The sequence below is a fragment of the Salvelinus namaycush genome, chromosome 33, assembly GCF_016432855.1.
Source record: "Salvelinus namaycush isolate Seneca chromosome 33, SaNama_1.0, whole genome shotgun sequence".
Taxonomy (NCBI): Eukaryota; Metazoa; Chordata; class Actinopteri; order Salmoniformes; family Salmonidae; genus Salvelinus; species Salvelinus namaycush.
Window position 1 is genome coordinate 26,338,322 of NC_052339.1, and position 25,630 is coordinate 26,363,951.

The window sequence follows — 25,630 nt, forward strand, 5'->3', positions numbered from 1 at the left end:
TATAAACTTCCGACTTCAATTGTACATCAGAGCTGTTGGCAGATAAGTTAATTTCTCTACCATAAGCCGCCTCCAATGTTGTTTTAGAGAATTTGGCACTACGTCCAACCGGCCTCACAACCACAGACCATGCCAGCCCAAGACCTGCACATGTGGCTTCTTCACCTGCGGGATCCAGACACCTGATTAAACTAAGGAGTATTTCTGTCTGTAAGAAAGCCCTTTTGTGGTGAAAAACTCATTCTGATTGGGAAGGGGTGCAGCCAGGCCCAGCCAGTCGTGATATCCATAGGGCCTTATTAATTTATTTAAATTGACTGATTTCCTTATATGAACTGTAATTCAGTAAAATCATTGCATGTTGCGTTTACATTTTTGTTCAGTATAGATCCAGACCCCAATCCTTTCAGATCTACCCAAGTGCCTAGAGGGTAGGTGGGCTAGGGGTTGTTTCTCCATGATGAAATTCATGTATTCTATGGAGTAAAGACTGGCTATAAGTCCGTACTATAATTGGTTCTACATGACAGTAACTATCTCCACTCTACTCCAACTGGATTATAGAGAGGAATATAATGAGGATTAGATCTCTCATGGGAGCACATATTAATCCAACCCACCAGGTTTCCATTTCTCCTTGGTAATGTTAATTATCACGAACCCGCTCTGAGAGCTGGCAAGAGTGAGGAGCGGTGTGATGACACATTCTGTTTCCCTGACTGGGTGGCAACCTCAGCCTTTTGACATGTTCTGAGGTAGAGGAGCCAAGAGGAAGTAGAATACAGAATCCTTTATCCCAGGACAGGTTAGGGAAAATATATATTATATAATTCCTATATCATATCACATACTGTAATATCAAAATATATAATTATCATGTGTATTCTGATAGTTTGTATAAAACAAAAAAAAATCAAATTCTGAGAAACAATCAGACAGAAAATCAAACTGTAGTGAAACAATATGCAGATTTAATGATTACAAAAAAAAAAAAAGGGAATCAACATTCACTACACTAGTGAATGAATGCTGGCCAACTGTAGTGGCCATAATAATAACTAAGAAATATGTTGTTATACAAACTTTTCAAGGGGAAGGCAGGGGGGGTCAGGTAGCAATGAGATTACAGGCTTTAAATGAGAAGTAAGGCTCGATATTTCACCACGTTTGGTTTCTCAGAAGAAGGGGAAGTCAGGGAGGGAGGGGGGGTGAGACGAGTGTACTCTAAGCTGGGATGGATAATTACTCTTAATGTCAAAGTCTTCCTCTGTCCTTCCCCCAAAAAAACACAAAAAAAAGGGAAAAACAGAAGACGTTTCTTGAGGGAGAACAGGCAGTTAGCCACTTCAAGTAGAGGGATTTCCCAGTGTCCAGTGCTGTGGTTGGGGACGGGTTGCGAGGGCCCGAGGCGGATGGTTACATCAGGGAGCAGGACGTCCTGCCCTGGAGGGCTCCCCCCTCCATTTTCTCCGCTTCCAGGATGGTCCTCTTGAACACCTCCACCGCCGTCTGACTCACACAGGAAACAGGAAGTCAGAGGACAGAAATTATGCCATATCAAGACAACAGGAGTGTACAGACCGATGTTTTCTCTGCTCTATGCTTAATAGGTAGGTTAAATGGTGATGGTGAAATGTGTTCAGTTCACACCAGCAAATCTAAAAGAAAACCAAACATTGACAGATGAATTGTGGCTGCTGGGAAAGAAAGAAGGTTGAAACACTGGAATTTTTGATATCATCAACACACAGCAGCATGTGGCGGCAGGTAGCCTGGCGGGTAGGAGCGTTGGGCCAGTAACCGAAAGGTTGCTGGATCGAATCCTCGATGACAAGGTAAAAATCTGTCGTTCTGCCCCTGAGCAAGGCAGTTAACCCACTGTTCCCCAGGCGCCGAAGACGTGGATGTCCATTAAGGCAGCCCTCCGCACCGCTCTGATTCAGAGGGGTTGGGTTAAATGCGGAAGACACATTTCAGTTGAATGCATTGAGTTGTACAACGGACTAGGTATCTCCTTTCCAATGGATCTAACATGCCTCCTTTGGTAAAATAACAATTATGTTGAATGATGCATTCAGACCATACCATTTAAATAACTTCAAAAAACAAATACAACAGTCGGTTACTTCTTTGTTCAACATACATATTGATCTGAAGCAGGACACCTCGAGTCACTATTTGTACTTTGCCTACAACAAAACCACTATAACCTTGAAAAGACTATGGAGAGATTCTGCAACAGCCTTAAAGAAGTATCAATCAAAATAATAATTATATCTGCAACAATAGGAAACCTTTATGGTCTTCTTCAGCAGTAGGGCCTATTCCTGAGAAGCAGAGGAACATTTCTTGGAAGAGGTGTGTTTGGTGTTCTCCAGTAACATGTACATCAAAGTAGCGAATGAGAAATTAAACTAGAAGCTCTGCCTCTCTCTGGAGCCCAGGCTGCTGTCCTCAGCATCCCCAGAAAAGGCCTCTCCTCCTGGGGACCGAGATCAAAACGACACCCTGGTCTGTTGTCCTCACTACTTACAGCACAGAAATGGGGTCTGATCAATGTCTACCCTACCATTGCTGCCCCCCTATTCCCCTGCCTAGCTCTGGTCCCCCCTACCCAGGAATGACAGGGATGAGAACTGATAAGAGAGATTGATGAGCTGAGAATGATGAACAAAGCTGTAGGTATTACACTTGGCAAACTATTTTCCATGTTGGCACCAAATGTTTCTTCCTTTACATTACTCTTACTGTATGTATTCAAACTATCTTCCATGTTGGCATCAAATGTTTCTTCCTTTACATTACTCTTACTGTATGTATTCAAACTAGACTAATTGCCTTGGAACATTCGGTGCCAAGATGGCACCCACTACAATACTACAGTAGATGTCAAACTCCATCTATCCGATGGCTCTGGGAGTGAATGTCCAGTCATCATCATCATCACCTGGTTCTCTTTTGCAGAGGACTCCATGAACGCTGCGTTCCACGAGTCAGCCAGTGCTTTGCCTTCTTCACAACTGATTACACTGAGGAGAGAGGGGAAACAACACATCAGTGACTACAATTAGCTTGTGACAGCAGCACAGCCTATACACACAGTTCCTGATTGTACTGAGGGGAACAGAATATCAAACAGTATATGTGAAAGTGTTAAAATCCAATGGGAGCATTATAGGAGGGTAAGGCTCTAATGACGAAACTGAGCTGTGGTCACTCTCCCTATACCATCTCAGGTTTTCACTATGGGGGAATTCCGACCGGAGTCAAGCACACATAAATGGAATGTAATTCCCTTTTTATGCACTTTTCTCTACGCATATTCTGACCTTGAACTTAAGCATGAGAATAGCATGCTATTCACACTGGCGAAGCGCACGCCCCCGCAAGGTGGGGGGGACCGGCAGATAACTTATGACGTGTTCATATGCTATGAAATAAATGTTTTGAATTACAGGAAAGTAGCTTTAAAACTGCCAAAATGTGTAGAAAAGCAGGACATTCGGGACAATCCTTGTCCGACAGGGAATTTCTTTTTTTGTGTGCATTATTTGAGCTCAAACTTATAAAATTTAGGGCAATTTTATAAGAGAAAATATTTGTTTTGGGGAATTTTCTAAATACTTTCAATATTATTAATTTCCATGTCGGATCTATGCTGGTGTCACGCCCTGACCTTAGAGAGCTTTTTATGTCTCTATTTTGGGTTTGGGCATTCTATGTTCTATGTTTTGGCCGGGTATGATTCTCAATCAGGGGCAGCTGTCTATCGTTGTCTCTGATTGGGAACCATACTTGTCTTTGTTTGTGGCACTATAGCCCTTAAGCTTTACGGTCGTTTTTGTATTGTTTATTGTTTTTGTCAGCGTCATCTTAATAAAAGGAATATGTGCGCTTTGGTCCAGTTCTTTCGACGGCCGTGACAGCTGGTCATGCTCTGGAGCAAAGGATCCCAATTTCAAACTCTCCAAAAAAGGGTTTAAAATTCTAAAATTCTAAAAACTTGTAATAGTGGATATTAACTGAATAACTATCTAATGTAGTTTCTTGCAATAGCCGTCTGTGAATGTTAAACAATATTTCTCTCAAAACTGTGATTCCTAAAAGATGTGTCCGAAGATCTGATAAACTCCGTGAGATGTGTCTTAAATGGTTGTTTTAATTGGCAATTTTCAAATTAATAATTTACCATATTTTACAAATGTTTGTATTTAACTTGTATTTTTAGAGGCAAAGATATGTCTGTTTTAATTATCTGTTGACAATTCCGTCAGTGGATTGTCAACTCTAATGCTTTGTTAATACACTGTTCTGCAACATATGCTTAAACAATGGAAGCATTTTCTGTGCAAGACATTTTCTGTGTAATGCATTTTTATGGGGAAAATTATCTTCCCCAAACTTGAAACTCACGAGCTGCTTATGTATGCCAGTCAGGCTCTACACCCCTTGTAAAGCGGATTCATGTGCTTAATTTTAAGAAGTTATTTGTCCGCTTTAGTTGTGATACAAACCTTATTAAAACATATAGACCTATGGGTTAGGCTACATGAGGTGTGCGAATATGATGAGAAAAAGTCACAAAAAAAGACATTGTTTCTTGCCTTACGCTGGGCATCATTCACAAGAGATAATATATAATTCACAAGTGATATGCTAATATTGTCACTCAGACTATTCTTGATTTAATCTTGTCTTTACATATACTAAATAATATATGTTTTAAATATGTTTAAATTTAGAATGGACCATTATCATTCACCTGTATCAAAACAGGGGCAGCGGAAAAAAATACATGTCATCTATGCACTTAAATAGTGATTGGAGGATGCATTTCCCAGTGTTGTTTTTCTTCTTCATGCCAGCCAGGTAGGCTATACTCCTGTTGTAAATATAAGCAACATGCTTATATTAGGAAAGTTGAGAAATAAATATAGTAGGCCTAGCTGATGGGATCCTCCTCTTTTTAATAGAGGCCATCACTCTGTTTCTTCTGCAATTGCATAGCCTATAGAAATGTTGTGCAACATGAGCTCTCATGAAGTGTTTGATTACATTTTCAAACACATTTGCATTGATGTCAGAGTGATTAGAAGGACAATCGAGTGCTGAGTACCAGGCAGTTAGCAAGTTTGGTAGGCTACTAACAGCCAGCAGCAGCGTCAGAGCTTGGAGAAACCTAATTACTGTTACTAAATGGTCATGTGAAATTTGACTGCCTTCATGACTTGTGACCGCCGGTGTGGCGGTAATACCAGGTTATTTATACACCACGCCGACTAACTAAAAAGACAGCATCACAATACTAAGATAACATCCCCTTTTCCCCCCTGATCCTAACTGCATCGCATGAGTCTTCAGCCGAGCCCAAAGCTACATAGCCCAGGGGTGTAACCCCTTCACTCCCATCCACTCCTGTGATTTAATAGCCTGGAGTTATTGATTCATTAAAAGAGGTCCAGCCGGTTCTCACTTCACCCAGCGCAAGCCTTTCACTGCCCTCGAGACCGGGAGAAGAGATGGGGAAGTGATCAGTAATGCCTTGATTACTTTAGTGGACTAACACAGTCTACTAGGCTCCTGTGTGTCTGTGTGTCTGTGTGTGCGTTCAATGGACAGTTCACCACCTCACTCCACACTGAGAAGAATATGAATAATCTCAATGCTGCGTACATCACCTCAATGGGGCCAGAGTGTGTACATCACCTCAATGGGGCCAGAGTGTGTACATCACCTCAATGGGGCCAGAGTGTGTACATCACCTCAATGGGGCCAGAGTGTGTACATCACCTCAATGGGGCCAGAGTGTGTACATCACCTCAATGGGGCCAGAGTGTGTACATCACCTCAATGGGGCCAGAGTGTGTACATCACCTCAATGGGGCCAGAGTGTGTACATCACCTCAATGGGGCCAGAGTGTGTATGTGTATGAGGAAGGGAATGGCAGACAACATTTCCTGCTTTGAGATGGCTGTGCCCCATTTCCTGTTTATTCTGGGAATGACGGAGAGGGAGAGTAGGAAAGATGAAGCAGAAATAAAAAAGGAGGGAGGAGGAAAGATGTAGCGCTATGAGTGAGTGACCCATTTTCAGAGAAGCATCAGGCTGGCAGTGTGTACTACACTGTACTATACTACAGGCCTGGTAAGAGACAGAATACAGTGTGTACTACACTACAGGCCTGGTAAGAGACAGAATACAGTGTGTACTACACTACAGGCCTGGTAAGAGATAGAATACAGTGTGTACTACACTGTACTATACTACAGGCCTGGTAAGAGACAGAATACAGTGTGTACTACACTACAGGCCTGGTAAGAGATAGAATACAGTGTGTACTACACTGTACTATACTACAGGCCTGGTAAGAGACAGAATACAGTGTGTACTACACTACAGGCCTGGTAAGAGACAGAATACAGTGTGTACTACTGTATTATACTACAGGCCTGGTAAGAGACAGAATACAGTGTGTACTACACTATACTACAGGCCTGGTAACAGACAGAATAGTGTGTACTACACTGTACTATACTACAGGCCTGGTAACAGACATAATACAGTTTGTACTATACTGTAAAGGACTGGTAAGAGACAGCAGACAATAACTACTACACTGTCTTCCTATAACTACTACTACTCCACTGTCTTCCTATAACTACTACTACTCCACTGTCTTCCTATAACTACTAGACTGTCTTCCTATAACTACTAGACTGTCTTCCTATAACTACTAGACTGTCTTCCTATAACTACTAGACTGTCTTCCTATAACTACTAGACTGTCTTCCTATAACTACTAGACTGTCTTCCTATAACTACTAGACTGTCTTCCTATAACTACTAGACTGTCTTCCTATAACTACTAGACTGTCTTCCTATAACTACTACTACTAGACTGTCTTCCTATAACTACTAGACTGTCTTCCTATAACTACTACTACTAGACTGTCTTCCTATAACTACTACTACTAGACTGTCTTCCTATAACTACTACTACTAGACTGTCTTCCTATAACTACTACTACTAGACTGTCTTCCTATAACTACTACTACTAGACTGTCTTCCTATAACTACTAGACTGTCTTCCTATAACTACTAGACTGTCTTCCTATAACTACTAGACTGTCTTCCTATAACTACTAGACTGTCTTCCTATAACTACTAGACTGTCTTCCTATAACTACTAGACTGTCTTCCTATAACTACTAGACTGTCTTCCTATAACTTCTAGACTGTCTTCCTATAACTACTAGACTGTTTTCCTATAACTACTACTACTAGACTGTCTTCCTATAACTACTAGACTGTCTTCCTATAACTACTAGACTGTCTTCCTATAACTACTAGACTGTCTTCCTATAACTACTACTACTAGACTGTCTTCCTATAACTACTACTAGACTGTCTTCCTATAACTACTACTACTAGACTGTCTTCCTATAACTACTACTACTAGACTGTCTTCCTATAACTACTACTACTAGACTGTCTTCCTATAACTACTACTACTAGACTGTCTTCCTATAACTACTACTACTAGACTGTCTTCCTATAACTACTACTACTAGACTGTCTTCCTATAACTACTAGACTGTCTTCCTATAACTACTAGACTGTCTTCCTATAACTACTAGACTGTCTTCCTATAACTACTAGACTGTCTTCCTATAACTACTAGACTGTCTTCCTATAACTACTAGACTGTCTTCCTATAACTACTAGACTGTCTTCCTATAACTACTAGACTGTCTTCCTATAACTACTAGACTGTCTTCCTATAACTACTAGACTGTCTTCCTATAACTACTAGACTGTCTTCCTATAACTACTAGACTGTCTTCCTATAACTACTAGACTGTCTTCCTATAACTACTAGACTGTCTTCCTATAACTACTAGACTGTCTTCCTATAACTACTACTACTAGACTGTCTTCCTATAACTACTACTACTAGACTGTCTTCCTATAACTACTACTAGACTGTCTTCCTATAACTACTACTACTAGACTGTCTTCCTATAACTACTACTACTAGACTGTCTTCCTATAACTACTACTACTAGACTGTCTTACAATAACCACCACCACTACACTTTCCTCCCATACTTTCTACATTCTCAAGTTAGGAATTAGGCCTAACTAACAGAGCCTGAGCCAAAGACAGCTTAGAGCAGACTGGACCACTGTTTACCAGGGAATGGCATTGAGTGGGAGATGCATTTCCAGGGAGATCGTTCAAGATTGACTGCAAAATCTGACATCTATCCATGCCTTCAAAACAGGCCACTAGGGGCAACAGTGAGCGCTATTACCACCAAGTAGACTTGGGTTTTGCCAGGACGTTGTGGATGAGGGTTGTGGATAAGTGTAATCTCATGAATCTGGATCAGAAGGGTAAGTGTTCGACCCCAGCCGTGGATACTGGTTTTGTACACTATCCAAAACCCTATCCAAAACTTTAACCCTTACCTTAACCATTCAGAATGAGTGACTAAACTTAACCTATAACTTCAAAATTTGACATTTGGAGAAATGGAATACTAGAGCAGGAGAAACAAAAACACTGAAATTTGACGTTTGGAGAACGTGGATATACATCTCCTTCTGCAGTGAGACAGAGCTTGTTGCAATTTCGCCCTCCGTGCAAAATATGTAAGCTGTGGAGCCTTAAAATGGCCCATAAAATGACAGGAGATCAAGTCCTAAAGGTTTATTCCAGCTTCGCACCCTCTGCTGAACCAATGTACTTTCTCTCCACTCGGGTCAGCTGAACAGGTCTCCACAGACTCAAACATAACGACAAGACAGTCAGAACAGTAAATCCCTGTTAAATCTAATTTAAGAAAATGAAAAGAACTGTCTGGTTCCTCTGGGAAGACTAGCTGTGTGTGTGTGTGTGTGTGTGTGTGTGTGTGTGTGTGTGTGTGTGTGTGTGTCATACCGTTCCATGTGTAGATCTTTCTTGTTCCCCACCAACATGATGGGTACTCTGCAGAAGACAAAATCCTGTCAGTCAAACGAATCAGTGAAACACTGTATATATATATACACATATTGAAACATTGTCAGATAGGGGAACAGTCTACTTACTGTACTTTACCCACCATATCCAATAATTTTTCGTGGATAACTTTTATTACTTCAAAACTACAAAAGAAAACAAAAAAAAGGTCATTCAATCTTTTATGATCAGCCCAAATAAAAAGCATTTAAAGCATTAAACAAAACTCCTACTCAACACAAGGCCAGAGTCAACACAACATTACTAAATCCATTCTCAAAGAAACCATCTTACAAAAGTTATACAGTTCAATACTTGGGTCTAGAAACGTGTGTAAAAATGTTTACTTGTACATAAATGCATTCTTAAATGGGTGTAAAGCGTGACATTGTCTAGGTCGGACAATGATAAATAAATAAATGCTAAATTTGTAACATGTAGGTGTCCAGCATATCGAATGGCTGCATTCTCCGTCCCCGACACCTCCAGTCTGTGTGTGTGTGTGTGTGTGTGTGTGTGTGTGTGTGTGTGTGTGTGAGAATAAGCAGCCACACCATCTGAGAGCTAAGTGGGTGCTGATCCATCCACATCTTCACAATAATAATAACAATAACAAGGATAAATTAACCACGGCCTTTTATCACCTACATAGATTTTTAATTAGGGGCCTCATCAAAAAGAGAATCATTTTCTCATTGGATTTGGAGAGGGCTGATGGGAGGCATGATCTACCATGATTACATTGGTATGGATTTGGAGAGGGCTGATGGGAGGCATGACCTACCATGATTACATTGGTATGGATTTGGAGAGGGCTGATGGGAGGCATGACCTACCATGATTACATTGGTATGGATTTGGAGAGGGCTGATGGGAGGCATGACCTACCATGATTACATTGGTATGGATTTGGAGAGGGCTGATGGGAGGCATGACCTACCATGATTACATTGGTATGGATTTGGAGAGGGCTGATGGGAGGCATGACCTACCATGATTACATTGACAAACGTTGCCTAACGACCAGACTGGGACAAAATCAGGGCTGCGTTCAAAAAAGAGGACGGTTGCGGTTGAACAATTGCTTGAAATCGATACTACATAAGCTTTGATACGAGAAGTAGCCTCCCTCAAATGAGAAGAACCATCAATACTACTGTACTTAATGTGCCATTTCAATACTACTGTACTTAATGTGCCATTTCAATACTACTGTACTTAATGTGCCATTTCAATACTACTGTACTTAATGTGCCATTTCAATACTACTGTACTTAATGTGCCATTTCAATACTACTGTACTTAATGTGCCATTTCAATACTACTGTACTTAATGTTCCATTTCAATACTACTGTACTTAATGTGCCATTTCAATACTACTGTACTTAATGTGCCATTTCAATACTACTGTACTTAACAATGTGCTATTTTTTGCTTGTTAGATGCCTTTCCAACATCTAGTTGAGGAATGTTGTTCCACCAGTGCCATAGTCTACTGTAGAGGCCTATGTAACTCAACCCAACGTAGCAGGCGTATAATAAATCAGTGCCATAGTCTACTGTAGAGGCCTATGTAACTCAACCCAATGTAGCAGGCGTATAATAAATCAGTGCCATAGTCTACTGTAGAGGCCTATGTAACTCAACCCAACGTAGCAGGCGTATAATAAACCAGTGCCATAGTCTACTGTAGAGGCCTATATAACAACCCAACGTAGCAGGCGTATAATAAATCAGTGCCATAGTCTACTGTAGAGGCCTATGTAACTCAACCCAACGTAGCAGGCGTATAATAAATCAGTGCCATAGTCTACTGTAGAGGCCTATGTAACTCAACCCAACGTAGCAGGCGTATAATAAATCAGTGCCATAGTCTACTGTAGAGGCCTATGTAACTCAACCCAACGTAGCAGGCGTATAATAAACCAGTGCCATAGTCTACTGTAGAGGCCTATGTAACTCAACCCAACGTAGCAGGCGTATAATAAATCAGTGCCATAGTCTACTGTAGAGGCCTATGTAACTCAACCCAACGTAGCAGGCGTATAATAAATCAGTGCCATAGTCTACTGTAGAGGCCTATGTAACTCAACCCAACGTAGCAGGCGTATAATAAACCAGTGCCATAGTCTACTGTAGAGGCCTATGTAACTCAACCCAACGTAGCAGGCGTATAATAAATCAGTGCCATAGTCTACTGTAGAGGCCTATGTAACTCAACCCAACGTAGCAGGCGTATAATAAACCAGTGCCATAGTCTACTGTAGAGGCCTATGTAACTCAACCCAACGTAGCAGGCGTATAATAAATCAGTGCCATAGTCTACTGTAGAGGCCTATATAACAACCCAACGTAGCAGGCGTATAATAAATCAGTGCCATAGTCTACTGTAGAGGCCTATGTAACTCAACCCAACGTAGCAGGCGTATAATAAATCAGTGCCATAGTCTACTGTAGAGGCCTATATAACAACCCAACGTAGCAGGCGTATAATAAATCAGTGCCATAGTCTACTGTAGAGGCCTATATAACAACCCAACGTAGCAGGACTATAATAAATCAGTGCCATAGTCTACTGTAGAGGCCTATGTAACTCAACCCAACGTAGCAGGACTATAATAAATCAGTGCCATAGTCTACTGTAGAGGCCTATATAACAACCCAACGTAGCAGGCGTATAATAAATCAGTGCCATAGTCTACTGTAGAGGCCTATATAACAACCCAATGTAGCAGGCGTATAATAAATCAGTGCCATAGTCTACTGTAGAGGCCTATGTAACTCAACCCAACGTAGCAGGCGTATAATAAATCAGTGCCATAGTCTACTGTAGAGGCCTATATAACTCAACCCAACGTAGCAGGCGTATAATAAATCAGTGCCATAGTCTACTGTAGAGGCCTATATAACAACCCAATGTAGCAGGCGTATAATAAATCAGTGCCATAGTCTACTGTAGAGGCCTATATAACAACCCAACGTAGCAGGCGTATAATAAATCAGTGCCATAGTCTACTGTAGAGGCCTATATAACTCAACCCAACGTAGCAGGCGTATAATAAACCAGTGCCATAGTCTACTGTAGAGGCCTATGTAACTCTACCCAACGTAGCAGGACTATAATAAATCAGTGCCATAGTCTACTGTAGAGGCCTATGTAACTCAACCCAACGTAGCAGGCGTATAATAAATCAGTGCCATAGTCTACTGTAGAGGCCTATGTAACTCAACCCAACGTAGCAGGCGTATAATAAATCAGTGCCATAGTCTACTGTAGAGGCCTATATAACTCAACCCAACGTAGCAGGCGTATAATAAACCAGTGCCATAGTCTACTGTAGAGGCCTATGTAACTCAACCCAACGTAGCAGGCGTATAATAAATCAGTGCCATAGTCTACTGTAGAGGCCTATATAACTCAACCCAACGTAGCAGGCGTATAATAAATCAGTGCCATAGTCTACTGTAGAGGCCTATGTAACTCAACCCAACGTAGCAGGACTATAATAAATCAGTGCCATAGTCTACTGTAGAGGCCAATATAACTCAACCCAACGTAGCAGGCGTATAATAAATCAGTGCCATAGTCTACTGTAGAGGCCTATATAACAACCCAACGTAGCAGGCGTATAATAAATCAGTGCCATAGTCTACTGTAGAGGCCAATATAACTCAACCCAACGTAGCAGGCGTATAATAAATCAGTGCCATAGTCTACTGTAGAGGCCTATGTAACTCAACCCAACGTAGCAGGCGTATAATAAATCAGTGCCATAGTCTACTGTAGAGGCCTATATAACAACCCAACGTAGCAGGCGTATAATAAATCAGTGCCATAGTCTACTGTAGAGGCCTATGTAACTCAACCCAACGTAGCAGGACTATAATAAATCAGTGCCATAGTCTACTGTAGAGGCCTATATAACAACCCAACGTAGCAGGCGTATAATAAATCAGTGCCATAGTCTACTGTAGAGGCCTATGTAACTCAACCCAACGTAGCAGGCGTATAATAAATCAGTGCCATAGTCTACTGTAGAGGCCTATATAACAACCCAACGTAGCAGGCGTATAATAAATCAGTGCCATAGTCTACTGTAGAGGCCTATGTAACTCAACCCAACGTAGCAGGCATATAATAAATCAGTGCCATAGTCTACTGTAGAGGCCTATGTAACTCAACCCAACGTAGCAGGCGTATAATAAATCAGTGCCATAGTCTACTGTAGAGGCCTATATAACAACCCAACGTAGCAGGCGTATAATAAATCAGTGCCATAGTCTACTGTAGAGGCCTATATAACAACCCAACGTAGCAGGCGTATAATAAACCAGTGCCATAGTCTACTGTAGAGGCCTATGTAACTCAACCCAACGTAGCAGGCGTATAATAAACCAGTGCCATAGTCTACTGTAGAGGCCTATGTAACTCAACCCAACGTAGCAGGCGTATAATAAATCAGTGCCATAGTCTACTGTAGAGGCCTATGTAACTCAACCCAACGTAGCAGGCGTATAATAAATCAGTGCCATAGTCTACTGTAGAGGCCTATGTAACTCAACCCAACGTAGCAGGCGTATAATAAATCAGTGCCATAGTCTACTGTAGAGGCCTATGTAACTCAACCCAACGTAGCAGGCGTATAATAAATCAGTGCCATAGTCTACTGTAGAGGCCTATATAACTCAACCCAACGTAGCAGGCGTATAATAAATCAGTGCCATAGTCTACTGTAGAGGCCAATATAACAACCCAACGTAGCAGGCGTATAATAAATCAGTGCCATAGTCTACTGTAGAGGCCTATGTAACTCAACCCAACGTAGCAGGCGTATAATAAATCAGTGCCATAGTCTACTGTAGAGGCCTATGTAACTCAACCCAACGTAGCAGGCATATAATAAATCAGTGCCATAGTCTACTGTAGAGGCCTATGTAACTCAACCCAACGTAGCAGGCGTATAATAAATCAGTGCCATAGTCTACTGTAGAGGCCTATATAACAACCCAACGTAGCAGGACTATAATAAATCAGTGCCATAGTCTACTGTAGAGGCCTATGTAACTCAACCCAACGTAGCAGGACTATAATAAATCAGTGCCATAGTCTACTGTAGAGGCCAATATAACAACCCAACGTAGCAGGCGTATAATAAATCAGTGCCATAGTCTACTGTAGAGGCCTATGTAACAACCCAACGTAGCAGGCGTATAATAAATCAGTGCCATAGTCTACTGTAGAGGCCTATATAACAACCCAACGTAGCAGGCGTATAATAAATCAGTGCCATAGTCTACTGTAGAGGCCAATATAACAACCCAACGTAGCAGGCGTATAATAAATCAGTGCCATAGTCTACTGTAGAGGCCAATATAACAACCCAACGTAGCAGGCGTATAATAAATCAGTGCCATAGTCTACTGTAGAGGCCTATGTAACTCAACCCAACGTAGCAGGCGTATAATAAATCAGTGCCATAGTCTACTGTAGAGGCCTATGTAACTCAACCCAACGTAGCAGGCGTATAATAAATCAGTGCCATAGTCTACTGTAGAGGCCTATATAACAACCCAACGTAGCAGGACTATAATAAATCAGTGCCATAGTCTACTGTAGAGGCCTATGTAACTCAACCCAACGTAGCAGGCGTATAATAAATCAGTGCCATAGTCTACTGTAGAGGCCTATATAACAACCCAACGTAGCAGGCGTATAATAAATCAGTGCCATAGTCTACTGTAGAGGCCTATGTAACTCAACCCAACGTAGCAGGCGTATAATAAATCAGTGCCATAGTCTACTGTAGAGGCCAATATAACTCAACCCAACGTAGCAGGCGTATAATAAACCAGTGCCATAGTCTACTGTAGAGGCCTATGTAACTCACCCAACGTAGCAGGCGTATAATAAATCAGTGCCATAGTCTACTGTAGAGGCCTATATAACTCAACCCAACGTAGCAGGCGTATAATAAATCAGTGCCATAGTCTACTGTAGAGGCCTATATAACAACCCAACGTAGCAGGCGTATAATAAACCAGTGCCATAGTCTACTGTAGAGGCCAATATAACTCAACCCAACGTAGCAGGCGTATAATAAACCAGTGCCATAGTCTACTGTAGAGGCCTATATAACTCAACCCAACGTAGCAGGACTATAATAAATCAGTGCCATAGTCTACTGTAGAGGCCTATGTAACTCAACCCAACGTAGCAGGCGTATAATAAACCAGTGCCATAGTCTACTGTAGAGGCCAATATAACTCAACCCAACGTAGCAGGCGTATAATAAACCAGTGCCATAGTCTACTGTAGAGGCCTATGTAACTCAACCCAACGTAGCAGGCGTATAATAAATCAGTGCCATAGTCTACTGTAGAGGCCTATGTAACTCAACCCAACGTAGCAGGCGTATAATAAATCAGTGCCATAGTCTACTGTAGAGGCCTATGTAACTCAACCCAACGTAGCAGGCGTATAATAAATCAGTGCCATAGTCTACTGTAGAGGCCTATGTAACTCAACCCAACGTAGCAGGCGTATAATAAATCAGTGCCATAGTCTACTGTAGAGGCCTATGTAACTCAACCCAACGTAGCAGGCGTATAATAAACCAGTGCCATAGTCTACTGTAGAGGCCTATATAACAACCCAATGTAGCAGGCGTATAATAAACCAGTGCCATAGTCTACTGTAGAGGCCAATATAACTCAACCCAACGTAGCAGGCGTATAATAAACCAGTGCCATAGTCTACTGTAGAGGCCTATATAACAACCCAACGTAGCAGGCGTATAATAAATCAGTGCCATAGTCTACTGTAGAGGCCTATGTAACTCAACCCAACGTAGCAGGCGTATAATAAATCAGTGCCGTAGTCTACTGTAGAGGCCTATGTAACTCAACCCAACGTAGCAGGCGTATAATAAATCAGTGCCATAGTCTACTGTAGAGGCCTATGTAACTCAACCCAACGTAGCAGGCGTATAATAAATCAGTGCCATAGTCTACTGTAGAGGCCTATATAACAACCCAACGTAGCAGGCGTATAATAAATCAGTGCCATAGTCTACTGTAGAGGCCTATGTAACTCAACCCAACGTAGCAGGCGTATAATAAATCAGTGCCATAGTCTACTGTAGAGGCCTATGTAACTCAACCCAACGTAGCAGGCGTATAATAAATCAGTGCCATAGTCTACTGTAGAGGCCTATGTAACTCAACCCAACGTAGCAGGCGTATAATAAATCAGTGCCATAGTCTACTGTAGAGGCCTATGTAACTCAACCCAACGTAGCAGGCGTATAATAAATCAGTGCCATAGTCTACTGTAGAGGCCTATGTAACTCAACCCAACGTAGCAGGCGTATAATAAATCAGTGCCATAGTCTACTGTAGAGGCCTATATAACTCAACCCAACGTAGCAGGCGTATAATAAATCAGTGCCATAGTCTACTGTAGAGGCCTATGTAACTCAACCCAACGTAGCAGGCGTATAATAAATCAGTGCCGTAGTCTACTGTAGAGGCCTATGTAACTCAACCCAACGTAGCAGGACTATAATAAATCAGTGCCATAGTCTACTGTAGAGGCCAATATAACTCAACCCAACGTAGCAGGCGTATAATAAACCAGTGCCATAGTCTACTGTAGAGGCCTATGTAACTCAACCCAACGTAGCAGGCGTATAATAAATCAGTGCCATAGTCTACTGTAGAGGCCTATGTAACTCAACCCAACGTAGCAGGCGTATAATAAATGCCTTCGTGTCTCATCTTTCTTTCTGGTCCTGAGGAGAAAAAGAAGAGGGGGAGGTTCTCATCTGCACTGTTGAACCAATCCAGTAAATGTGGAGGAGGAGTTAAAATGGAGAGTCGCCTTGTTAACGTCCAAAAGGGGAAGTCGAGTCACAGGCTCTCTTTCCATTTCCTCTGAAAACCAGATGCATCTGTTTTTTAAAAACCCGGCAGAGGGTGGAGCTAGACCTGACGCAGGGTTTGAGACTCAATATATAATGACGAACGTTGAGTCCCAATCTGGTCAGTAGAATTGCATGTAAATCAATGGGGACATTAACGAAATTTGACATCATTAACTGGCCAGTAGGAAGACATGACGGGATGGGGTTAGGAACACATTTCTCCAGGGAAAGTCTCCCTAGGCCCGCTCCCATGGCATCTTACATAAGTCTCTGGGGCACACACACACACATCCAGTACAATAGTCTTACACAGGACAAATCATTTGCTACAGTATGAATCCTGTTGAAATTATTGTCTGGAAATGTATGGAGGCATTACAGGAGAGAAAATGCAGCAGTAGTTATCAGGAAGCCCTTGAAAAAGAGACTCTGGGTCTTAATGGGCTTTTCCTGGTAAAATAAAATATGACTTTAATTTTGGTCAACTCTCTGCAGTCAGGAGAGCTTCTGTACTTTTTCATTCTCGTATTAATGGTGAGTGAGAAGCCGACAGACAGAGAGAGAGCCAGACAGAGACAGATTTTTTTTTTTTTTTTTAAAGCACAGAGACCCAAATAATGGTGAATTACGCCTTCATTACTGTGAGACTTTAAAACTCTATAAACATACACTCAGAACCAAAAAGCACAGTACAACAGCAAGCAGCTGACACTAATTGAGGAGTCCATAAACACAAACAACTTCTGGCAAAATTGAAAAAATCAAAACAAGAGGAATTAGCGATACAAAATGGTGACATATGGACAACCCATTTTAAAACACTCTACAACACCGTTCAAATTGACACAAACGCAGAACAACGCCAAATTCATGAGAAGTTGAATGGATTAGAAAAAGCTATAAAAGAAAATCAAAATCCATTGGACTCCCCAATTACTGACCAGGAGCTCTATAAGAAACTTCAGGCTCTCAAATGTAAAAAGCATGCGGACCTGATGACATCCTAAATGAGATGCTCAAACTCACTAGTGCAAAATTTCAATTGGCTATATTAAAACTGTTTAATTTGATCCTGAGTGAAGGTTATTTCCCTGACATCTGGAATCAAGGACTCATAACCCCAATCTTTAAGAACGGAGACAAATTTGACCCTAACAATTACAGACACATTTGTGTGAACAGTAACTGGGGAAGGTTTTCTGTAGTATTATAAATGTAAGAGTTCTAATCTTCCTTAATAAGCACAATGTCTTGAGTAAAAGCCAAATTGGATTTATACCAAAACATCACACAACTGATCATATTTACACCCTACACACCCTGATAGATAAACATGTCCACCAAAATAATACCAAAATATACACTTGCTTTATTGACTTCCAAAAAGCATTTGATTCTATTTGGCATACATTACTGTTCTACAAAGTTATTGAAAGTGGTGTAGGGGGTAAAACATAATTAAATCAATGTAGTCTGGTAATACGTGCAGCATTAAAATTGGCAAGAAAATAACAGAATTCTTTAACCAGGGGCTGGGCCTTCGTCGGGGTTGCAATCTGAGCCATGCACTCTTCAATATTTACATCAACGAATTGGCTACTATTCTAGAAAAATCCTCAGCCCCTGGTGTTAGTCTCCACAATTCAGAGGTTAAATGCCTACTCTTCGCAGATGACCTATGCCTGCTGTCACCCACAGCACATGGCCTACAGCAGAGCCTGGACCTGCTAGAGCAGTACTGCCAGACCTGGGCCCTGGCAGTAAACCCCAAAAAGACTAAAATAATGATTTTCCAGAGAAGATCCAGATCTCAGGGAATTAGGCCAAAGTTCTCAATTGGTACAAAATATATAGAGTACTGCACACACTACAATTACTGAGGTTTAAATATAAGCTCAACTGGACACCTTAATGAGGCAGTGAATGAACAGAGAGAACGCACGCAGGGCATTCTACGCCATTAAAAAGCTCATTCAAATACCTATTCAAATTTGGCTAAAACTAATTGAATATGTAATTGAACCAATTGCACTTTATGGCAGCGAGGTGTGGGGTCCACTTGCAAAACAAGATTTCATCACATGGGACAAACAGCCCATTGAAACCCTGCATGCAGAGTTCTGTAAGATTCTCCTACATGTCCAGAAGAAAACGACAAACAATGCATGCAGGGCAGAATAAGGCCAATATCCACTAATAACAAAAACTCAAAAAAGAGCAATTAAGTTTTGGAAACATCTAAAATACAGTGACCCCCTCTCATATCATTACCAAGCCCTGCAATGCCAAGCGCTGAGCAAAGAAAAGAGTCCCCTCATGCAGCTGGTCCTGGGGCTGAGTTCACTAACCTGTTCTACTAACACACTGAAGCCTCAGGACCAGAACGTCCAATCAATCAGAATAAACCAAATTACAATACATTCAAAACAAAACTATATTGCTTATTGGGAAACACAAGCACAAACAATGCAAAATGCAGTGCTATCTGGCCCTAAAATCGATAGTACACCGTGGCTAACTATTTGACCATGGTTACTGATCAAAACCTTAGAAAAACCTTGACAAAGTACAGGCTCAGTGAGCACAGCCTTGCCTTTGAGAAGGGTAGACACAGGAAAACCTGGCTCCTTGTAGAGGAAAGGCTGTGCAACCACTGCACCACAGCAGAACCTGAGACGGAGCGGCATTTCCTGACAAAATGTGAAAAATATAAAACAATTAGTGTCATTTCCCCAAATTTGAAACCCTTATTCAAGGTTTCAAAGACCTCTCTGATGAGAGTAGGCTACCCGTCCTGTTGGGGGAGGACGCAGAGAGCTGTGGGTTGGCAGCGCACTACATTGCTGCCTGCCATAAGTTGAGGGACAGTGTCTGACAGACCAATCAACCTGCACATGTCCTCTACTGTATGCTTATGTATGGCTATTTTGACCCTTGGTTATTGTTGTTACTGTTGTCCCGTTGACAATTTTGATTCTCATTATTTTCATATTGTAAATATCCAAAGTAAGCTTTGGCAATATGTACATTGTTACGTCATGCCAATAAAGCAAATTGAATTGAGAGAAAGAGAGAGACAGAGGCCACAAATTCCAATTGGCTATACTTAAACTAACATCAGAGAGAGACACGGAGCGGCAGAGAGAGAGAGAGAGAGAGAGAGAGAGAGACACGGAGCGGCAGAGAGAGAGAGAGAGAGAGAGAGAGAGAGAGAGAGAGACACGGAGCGGCAGAGAGAGAGAGAGAGAGACACGGAGCGGCAGAGAGAGAGAGAGAGAGAGAGAGACACGGAGCGGCAGAGAGAGAGAGAGAGAGAGACACGGAGCGGCAGAGAGAGAGAGAGAGAGAGAGACACGGAGCGGCAGAGAGAGAGAGAGACACGGAGCGGCAGAGAGAGAGAGAGAGAGAGAGAGACACGGAGCGGCAGAGAGAGAGAGAGAGAGAGAGAGAGAGAGACACGGAGCGGCAGAGAGAGAGAGAGAGAGAGAGAGAGAGAGAGACACGGAGCGGCAGAGAGAGAGAGAGAGAGAGAGAGAGAGACACGGAGCGGCAGAGAGAGAGAGAGAGAGAGAGAGAGACACGGAGCGGCAGAGAGAGAGAGAGAGAGAGAGAGAGACACGGAGCGGCAGAGAGAGAGAGAGAGAGAGAGAGACACGGAGCGGCAGAGAGAGAGAGAGAGAGAGAGACACGGAGCGGCAGAGAGAGAGAGAGAGAGAGACACGGAGCGGCAGAGAGAGAGAGAGAGAGAGAGAGAGACACGGAGCGGCAGAGAGAGAGAGAGAGAGAGAGAGAGACACGGAGCGGCAGAGAGAGAGAGAGAGAGAGACACGAGCGGCAGAGAGAGAGAGAGAGAGAGACACGAGCAGCAGAGAGAGAGAGAGAGAGAGAGAGAGACACGGAGCGGCAGAGAGAGAGAGAGAGAGAGAGAGAGAGAGAGAGAGAGAGAGAGAGAGAGAGAGAGACACGGAGCGGCAGAGAGAGAGAGAGAGAGAGACACGGAGCGGCAGAGAGAGAGAGAGAGAGAGACACGGAGCGGCAGAGAGAGAGAGAGAGAGAGACACGGAGAGGCAGAGAGAGAGAGAGAGAGAGAGACACGGAGCGGCAGAGAGAGAGAGAGAGAGACACGAGCGGCAGAGAGAGAGAGACACGGAGCGGCAGAGAGAGAGAGACACGGAGCGGCAGAGAGAGAGAGACACGGAGCGGCAGAGAGAGAGAGACACGGAGCGGCAGAGAGAGAGAGACACGGAGCGGCAGAGAGAGAGAGACACGGAGCGGCAGAGAGAGAGAGACACGGAGCGGCAGAGAGAGAGAGACACGGAGCGGCAGAGAGAGAGAGACACGGAGCGGCAGAGAGAGAGAGACACGGAGCGGCAGAGAGAGAGAGACACGGAGCGGCAGAGAGAGAGAGAGACACGGAGCGGCAGAGAGAGAGAGAGACACGGAGCGGCAGAGAGAGAGAGAGACACGGAGCGGCAGAGAGAGAGAGAGACACGGAGCGGCAGAGAGAGAGAGAGACACGGAGCGGCAGAGAGAGAGAGAGACAAGGAGCGGCAGAGAGAGAGAGAGACACGGAGCGGCAGAGAGAGAGAGAGACACGGAGCGGCAGAGAGAGAGAGAGACACGGAGCGGCAGAGAGAGAGAGAGACACGGAGCGGCAGAGAGAGAGAGAGACACGGAGCGGCAGAGAGAGAGAGAGACACGGAGCGGCAGAGAGAGACAGAGAGAGCGCGATCGAGTGTAGAGAGAGAGAGAGAGAGAGAGAGACACGGAGCGGCAGAGAGAGAGAGAGAGAGAGACACGAGCAGCAGAGAGAGAGAGACACGGAGCGGCAGAGAGAGAGAGAGAGAGAGAGACACGGAGCGGCAGAGAGAGAGAGAGAGAGAGAGAGAGACACGGAGCGGCAGAGAGAGAGAGACACGGAGCGGCAGAGAGAGAGAGACACGGAGCGGCAGAGAGAGAGAGAGACACGGAGCGGCAGAGAGAGAGAGAGACACGGAGCGGCAGAGAGAGAGAGAGACACGGAGCGGCAGAGAGAGAGAGAGACACGGAGCGGCAGAGAGAGAGAGAGACACGGAGCGGCAGAGAGAGAGAGAGAGACACGGAGCGGCAGAGAGAGAGAGAGACACGGAGCGGCAGAGAGAGAGAGAGACACGGAGCGGCAGAGAGAGAGAGAGACACGGAGCGGCAGAGAGAGAGAGAGACACGGAGCGGCAGAGAGAGAGAGAGACACGGAGCGGCAGAGAGAGAGAGAGACACGGAGCGGCAGAGAGAGAGAGACACGGAGCGGCAGAGAGAGAGACAGAGAGAGCGCGATCGAGTGTAGTATCGCTACTGTAGTACTCGGACTTCCTTGTGTGAACACATGGTTTGTTCCGATTCTGCTAAATGCCAAAATGCTGAGCCTGGGCTATATCTTTAGAAAACACAATGCATGCTATTTCACCATCACATTAGGCTAATTTCAAAATTGGCAATATTCAAGAAACAGAGCATAGCTCAAATGCAGGTAAAACTGGTACTAGGCTACTATTTCTGGCCTTTTAGACAATTCCATAATATCGATGTGCCAGAATAGCAACCTTCTAAAATTACTGCATTTCCGGTATTCACTCAGGTAGAAAACAGAAAGTGGACTTTAGTCAATAAAAATAACTCTTCAAATCAATATAAGGGACTCTCGCTGCATTCACAAACCACACAGTGTTTAACCTGGAGCAGTAGCACAACACACAGGATATATTACAGTACTACTATCATTAGATATTCCCACTAGTGTTGGAGTACTATCACTACAGAGGCCTTACTCCATCTAAACCCTCCTATACAGCCCTTATATATGACAGAGAGAGAAAGAGTGAGTGTGTAATTGAGAGATGGATGGAGTGATGAAAGAGAGTAGGATGGAGAGGAAGCCAGTGAGGGGAGAGATGGTGAGGTTAAGAGAGAAGAGGCAAGGGAGGAGAGCTGGATGGAATGATTTAATCTCCAGCTGATATGGAGTCAAGGTAGAAAACACACCCCACACGCACTAGAAACGACCATCTCTGATTCATATATTTCAGCTACCTCTAACACTGCAACATACAGAAGCCCTGTTCCATATAATAGCATACAGATAGAAATGTGAAAGATCAGAGGTACTATTTGTAATTTAATATTCACCAAAATAACCTACTTCACGTCTTCCCTTTCAAACGTGACTAGATCTTTAATTTCAAACTAGCAGAGGCACAAAATAATGAGATTTTCATTGAGAACGCATTGATTTGGCAGGTGTTCGAGCTCACTTTGAATAATAATAGCTGCAATGGTTTATTCATGCCTTTAACGAGAGAGAAAGAGAGAGAGGGGAGATCTACCAGATAGATTCAAAGAAACCTTCAGCGACGAGATCACTCAGGGATAAGCAACGAAGCTTTAGCAGCAGTATGAAGGAGAGGGCGGAGCTTACCTACCTTTTATTTGACGTGACAGAATACACCAAAATGTATCCGTTGATGTCTATGGAGTAGGTCTGTGGGAAAATGGAGTATTCATCCTGCCAGAGAGAAAGAGGCCTTTTGTGGAAGGATTCATCAAACATCAGAGAGAGATAGAATGTCTACTCTACGATGGGAAAAATGAGGAAATGTAGCTACTGTATGTGGAATGAGGCTGAATAATGATGTCAATTGAGATCTACACTGCCCCTGGTCCCAGTCTACACTGCCCCTGGTCCAGTCTACACTGCCCCTGGTATTAAAAATAATTTATGTTGGCTCTCACAGAGTGGCCCACTGGCAGTCTGACCACAACATTCTGATGTGTGAGATGGTCTCTCCACTGGTAAGAGGGACACACCTGCCCAGCTGTGTCCACCAACTGCAGGTGGTACTCCTGACCATTCACTGTGATCATCTTTGTAAACGCTGAGGAGAGAGAGAGAGAGAGAGAGAGAGAGAGAGAAAGGAAGACAAATGAAGTACTAAAGCTGTGTTTACACTGGCAGTCATTCTGATCTTTTGGTCACCAATTGGTCTTTTGACCAATCAGATAAACTCTTTTGCCAATAATTGGGGAAAAGATCAGGATTGGGCTGCCTGTGTAAATGCAGCCTTAGAGTTCCTAAGTGATTCTACAGACCTATAGTTCTGCCAGAGGTATTCTAAAAGAACATAGAACATTTTTGGGACTGAGATATAGAATTAGCAAGACAAATAGAGACACAAAGAACGTCTCATTCATTACAATTCAGAAGGCCATTTCTCCACATCGCTTTGATGAGCCCATGACAAATCACGGTGAAGCAGAGAGACAAGTAGGGCAATGTGTTGATGTGGTGCTGAGATCATAACACAGTGGAAGTGACGTGTTTAAATCAACTAGAACAGGCAGGACTGAGACACATTCTGATTGGGCTGTTACTCTGGATGACTGGAACTGAACTGCCTGCCGACTGCCCAACAGACAGAGGCTACTCCCTCCGAGTTCATGGACAAGACCACATGTACACCGCTTTCTTCTTCAAGGTGAGTGGAGGTGAAAACCCATATCCACCCTTGTGCCTCATCACAGGAGGTGGTGGTTCTGTGGTGACCGGTGGGCTGGGATCACAGGTGAGCTAAGGGGGTTTTCTTCAGTGGCTTATTTAAGCGCGACACACACATACCAAAATAGCAGGAAAGACAGCCAAATCCACATCGCTACTGTAGTATAGTAGAATCATGTTTCTAGAATGGAAGCCAGCACAATTTATAAATGGGAAGCATTCTACGTTCCTGGGCTTAGAGAAGCAGCTGAGGCCGATCAAGCGTTTCATTCACACAAAAAATAAGCCCTGGCTGGCTAAAAATAACTAGACGTCCCTTTCACTGGAGGCTGCATGGATGGAAGCTCCCCAAGCCTTGAGACACCGTAGATACAGTAGGCAGGAACACACAGTCTACCCTAGGAGTGTTAAGCTACTGTAACATGCATTAAGCTTAAGCTGTGTGCTCCGTGCTAACAAAGGGCAATGCCGTACCAACAATGTGTATTGCGCGCGTGTATATTCTGACTGAAGGACGCGTGTGTGTGTGTGTTATTGGTTTGTCTACCTATGAGAGACTATGAGTGAGGTAGACCACTACCTTCTGTCAAAACGACTGTTCATTCACAAACATCAGAAAAGCTCCCCTGGCTCTCCATGCAAATAGTCTGTAGTGGCGAAGAAACAGAGTCCTCCCACACAACCCACTAATAAAAATGCTCCTATTGGAGACAGAAAGAGAGTGCGTGTGTGTGTGAGCAAACAAGTGTGTACATGGGTGCCCTTTCTAATAGTGTGTGTACTTATATATTGTTGTTTTGTGGTGTGGTTTTCATATAAGCCCTTGGGCTTCCAACCACACCTGCACACCCCCTTTTTTATATATATGTATAAAAAAAAAAAAATCTGTATTCTTCTCTATCTCTTGTTTTCTCTAGTGCAAATAAATAAATAAAGTGTCTGCTGAGTCAGAGTTGTGTGAACTTCACCATGAATGAGGAGCCTAGAGACATGTACCTGTCTGTGTCCAGAACTCAGAAACCTGGAGGGAGAGCGGTGATGACATCACACACTTACTGTTTTCAATGGTTGGGTCATACGAGTCGACAAACTGGCCTTCCACAAACTGTATTGTCAAGGAGGATTTACCTGCAAAGAGAAAATGGAGAATCTTCGCTGATCGATGTCCTTTGA

General features: G+C 43.3%; 1 protein-coding gene across 1 annotated transcript in view; it reads right to left on the bottom strand.

The window, feature by feature from the left end:
* Positions 1-1,048: 1,048 nt before the first annotated feature.
* The window catches only part of LOC120028100 (GTP-binding protein Rheb), a 36,747-nt gene continuing 12,165 nt past the window's right edge, over positions 1,049-25,630 (bottom strand). The window contains exons 2-8 of the mRNA XM_038973268.1: positions 25,514-25,585; positions 23,770-23,837; positions 23,385-23,467; positions 9,096-9,152; positions 8,947-8,994; positions 2,948-3,029; positions 1,049-1,509 (exon numbers count right to left, since the gene is read on the bottom strand). Of these exons, the coding sequence (XP_038829196.1) occupies positions 1,417-1,509; positions 2,948-3,029; positions 8,947-8,994; positions 9,096-9,152; positions 23,385-23,467; positions 23,770-23,837; positions 25,514-25,585 (503 nt within the window). The 3' untranslated portion in view covers positions 1,049-1,416. The remainder of the gene's footprint in view (positions 1,510-2,947; positions 3,030-8,946; positions 8,995-9,095; positions 9,153-23,384; positions 23,468-23,769; positions 23,838-25,513; positions 25,586-25,630) is intronic.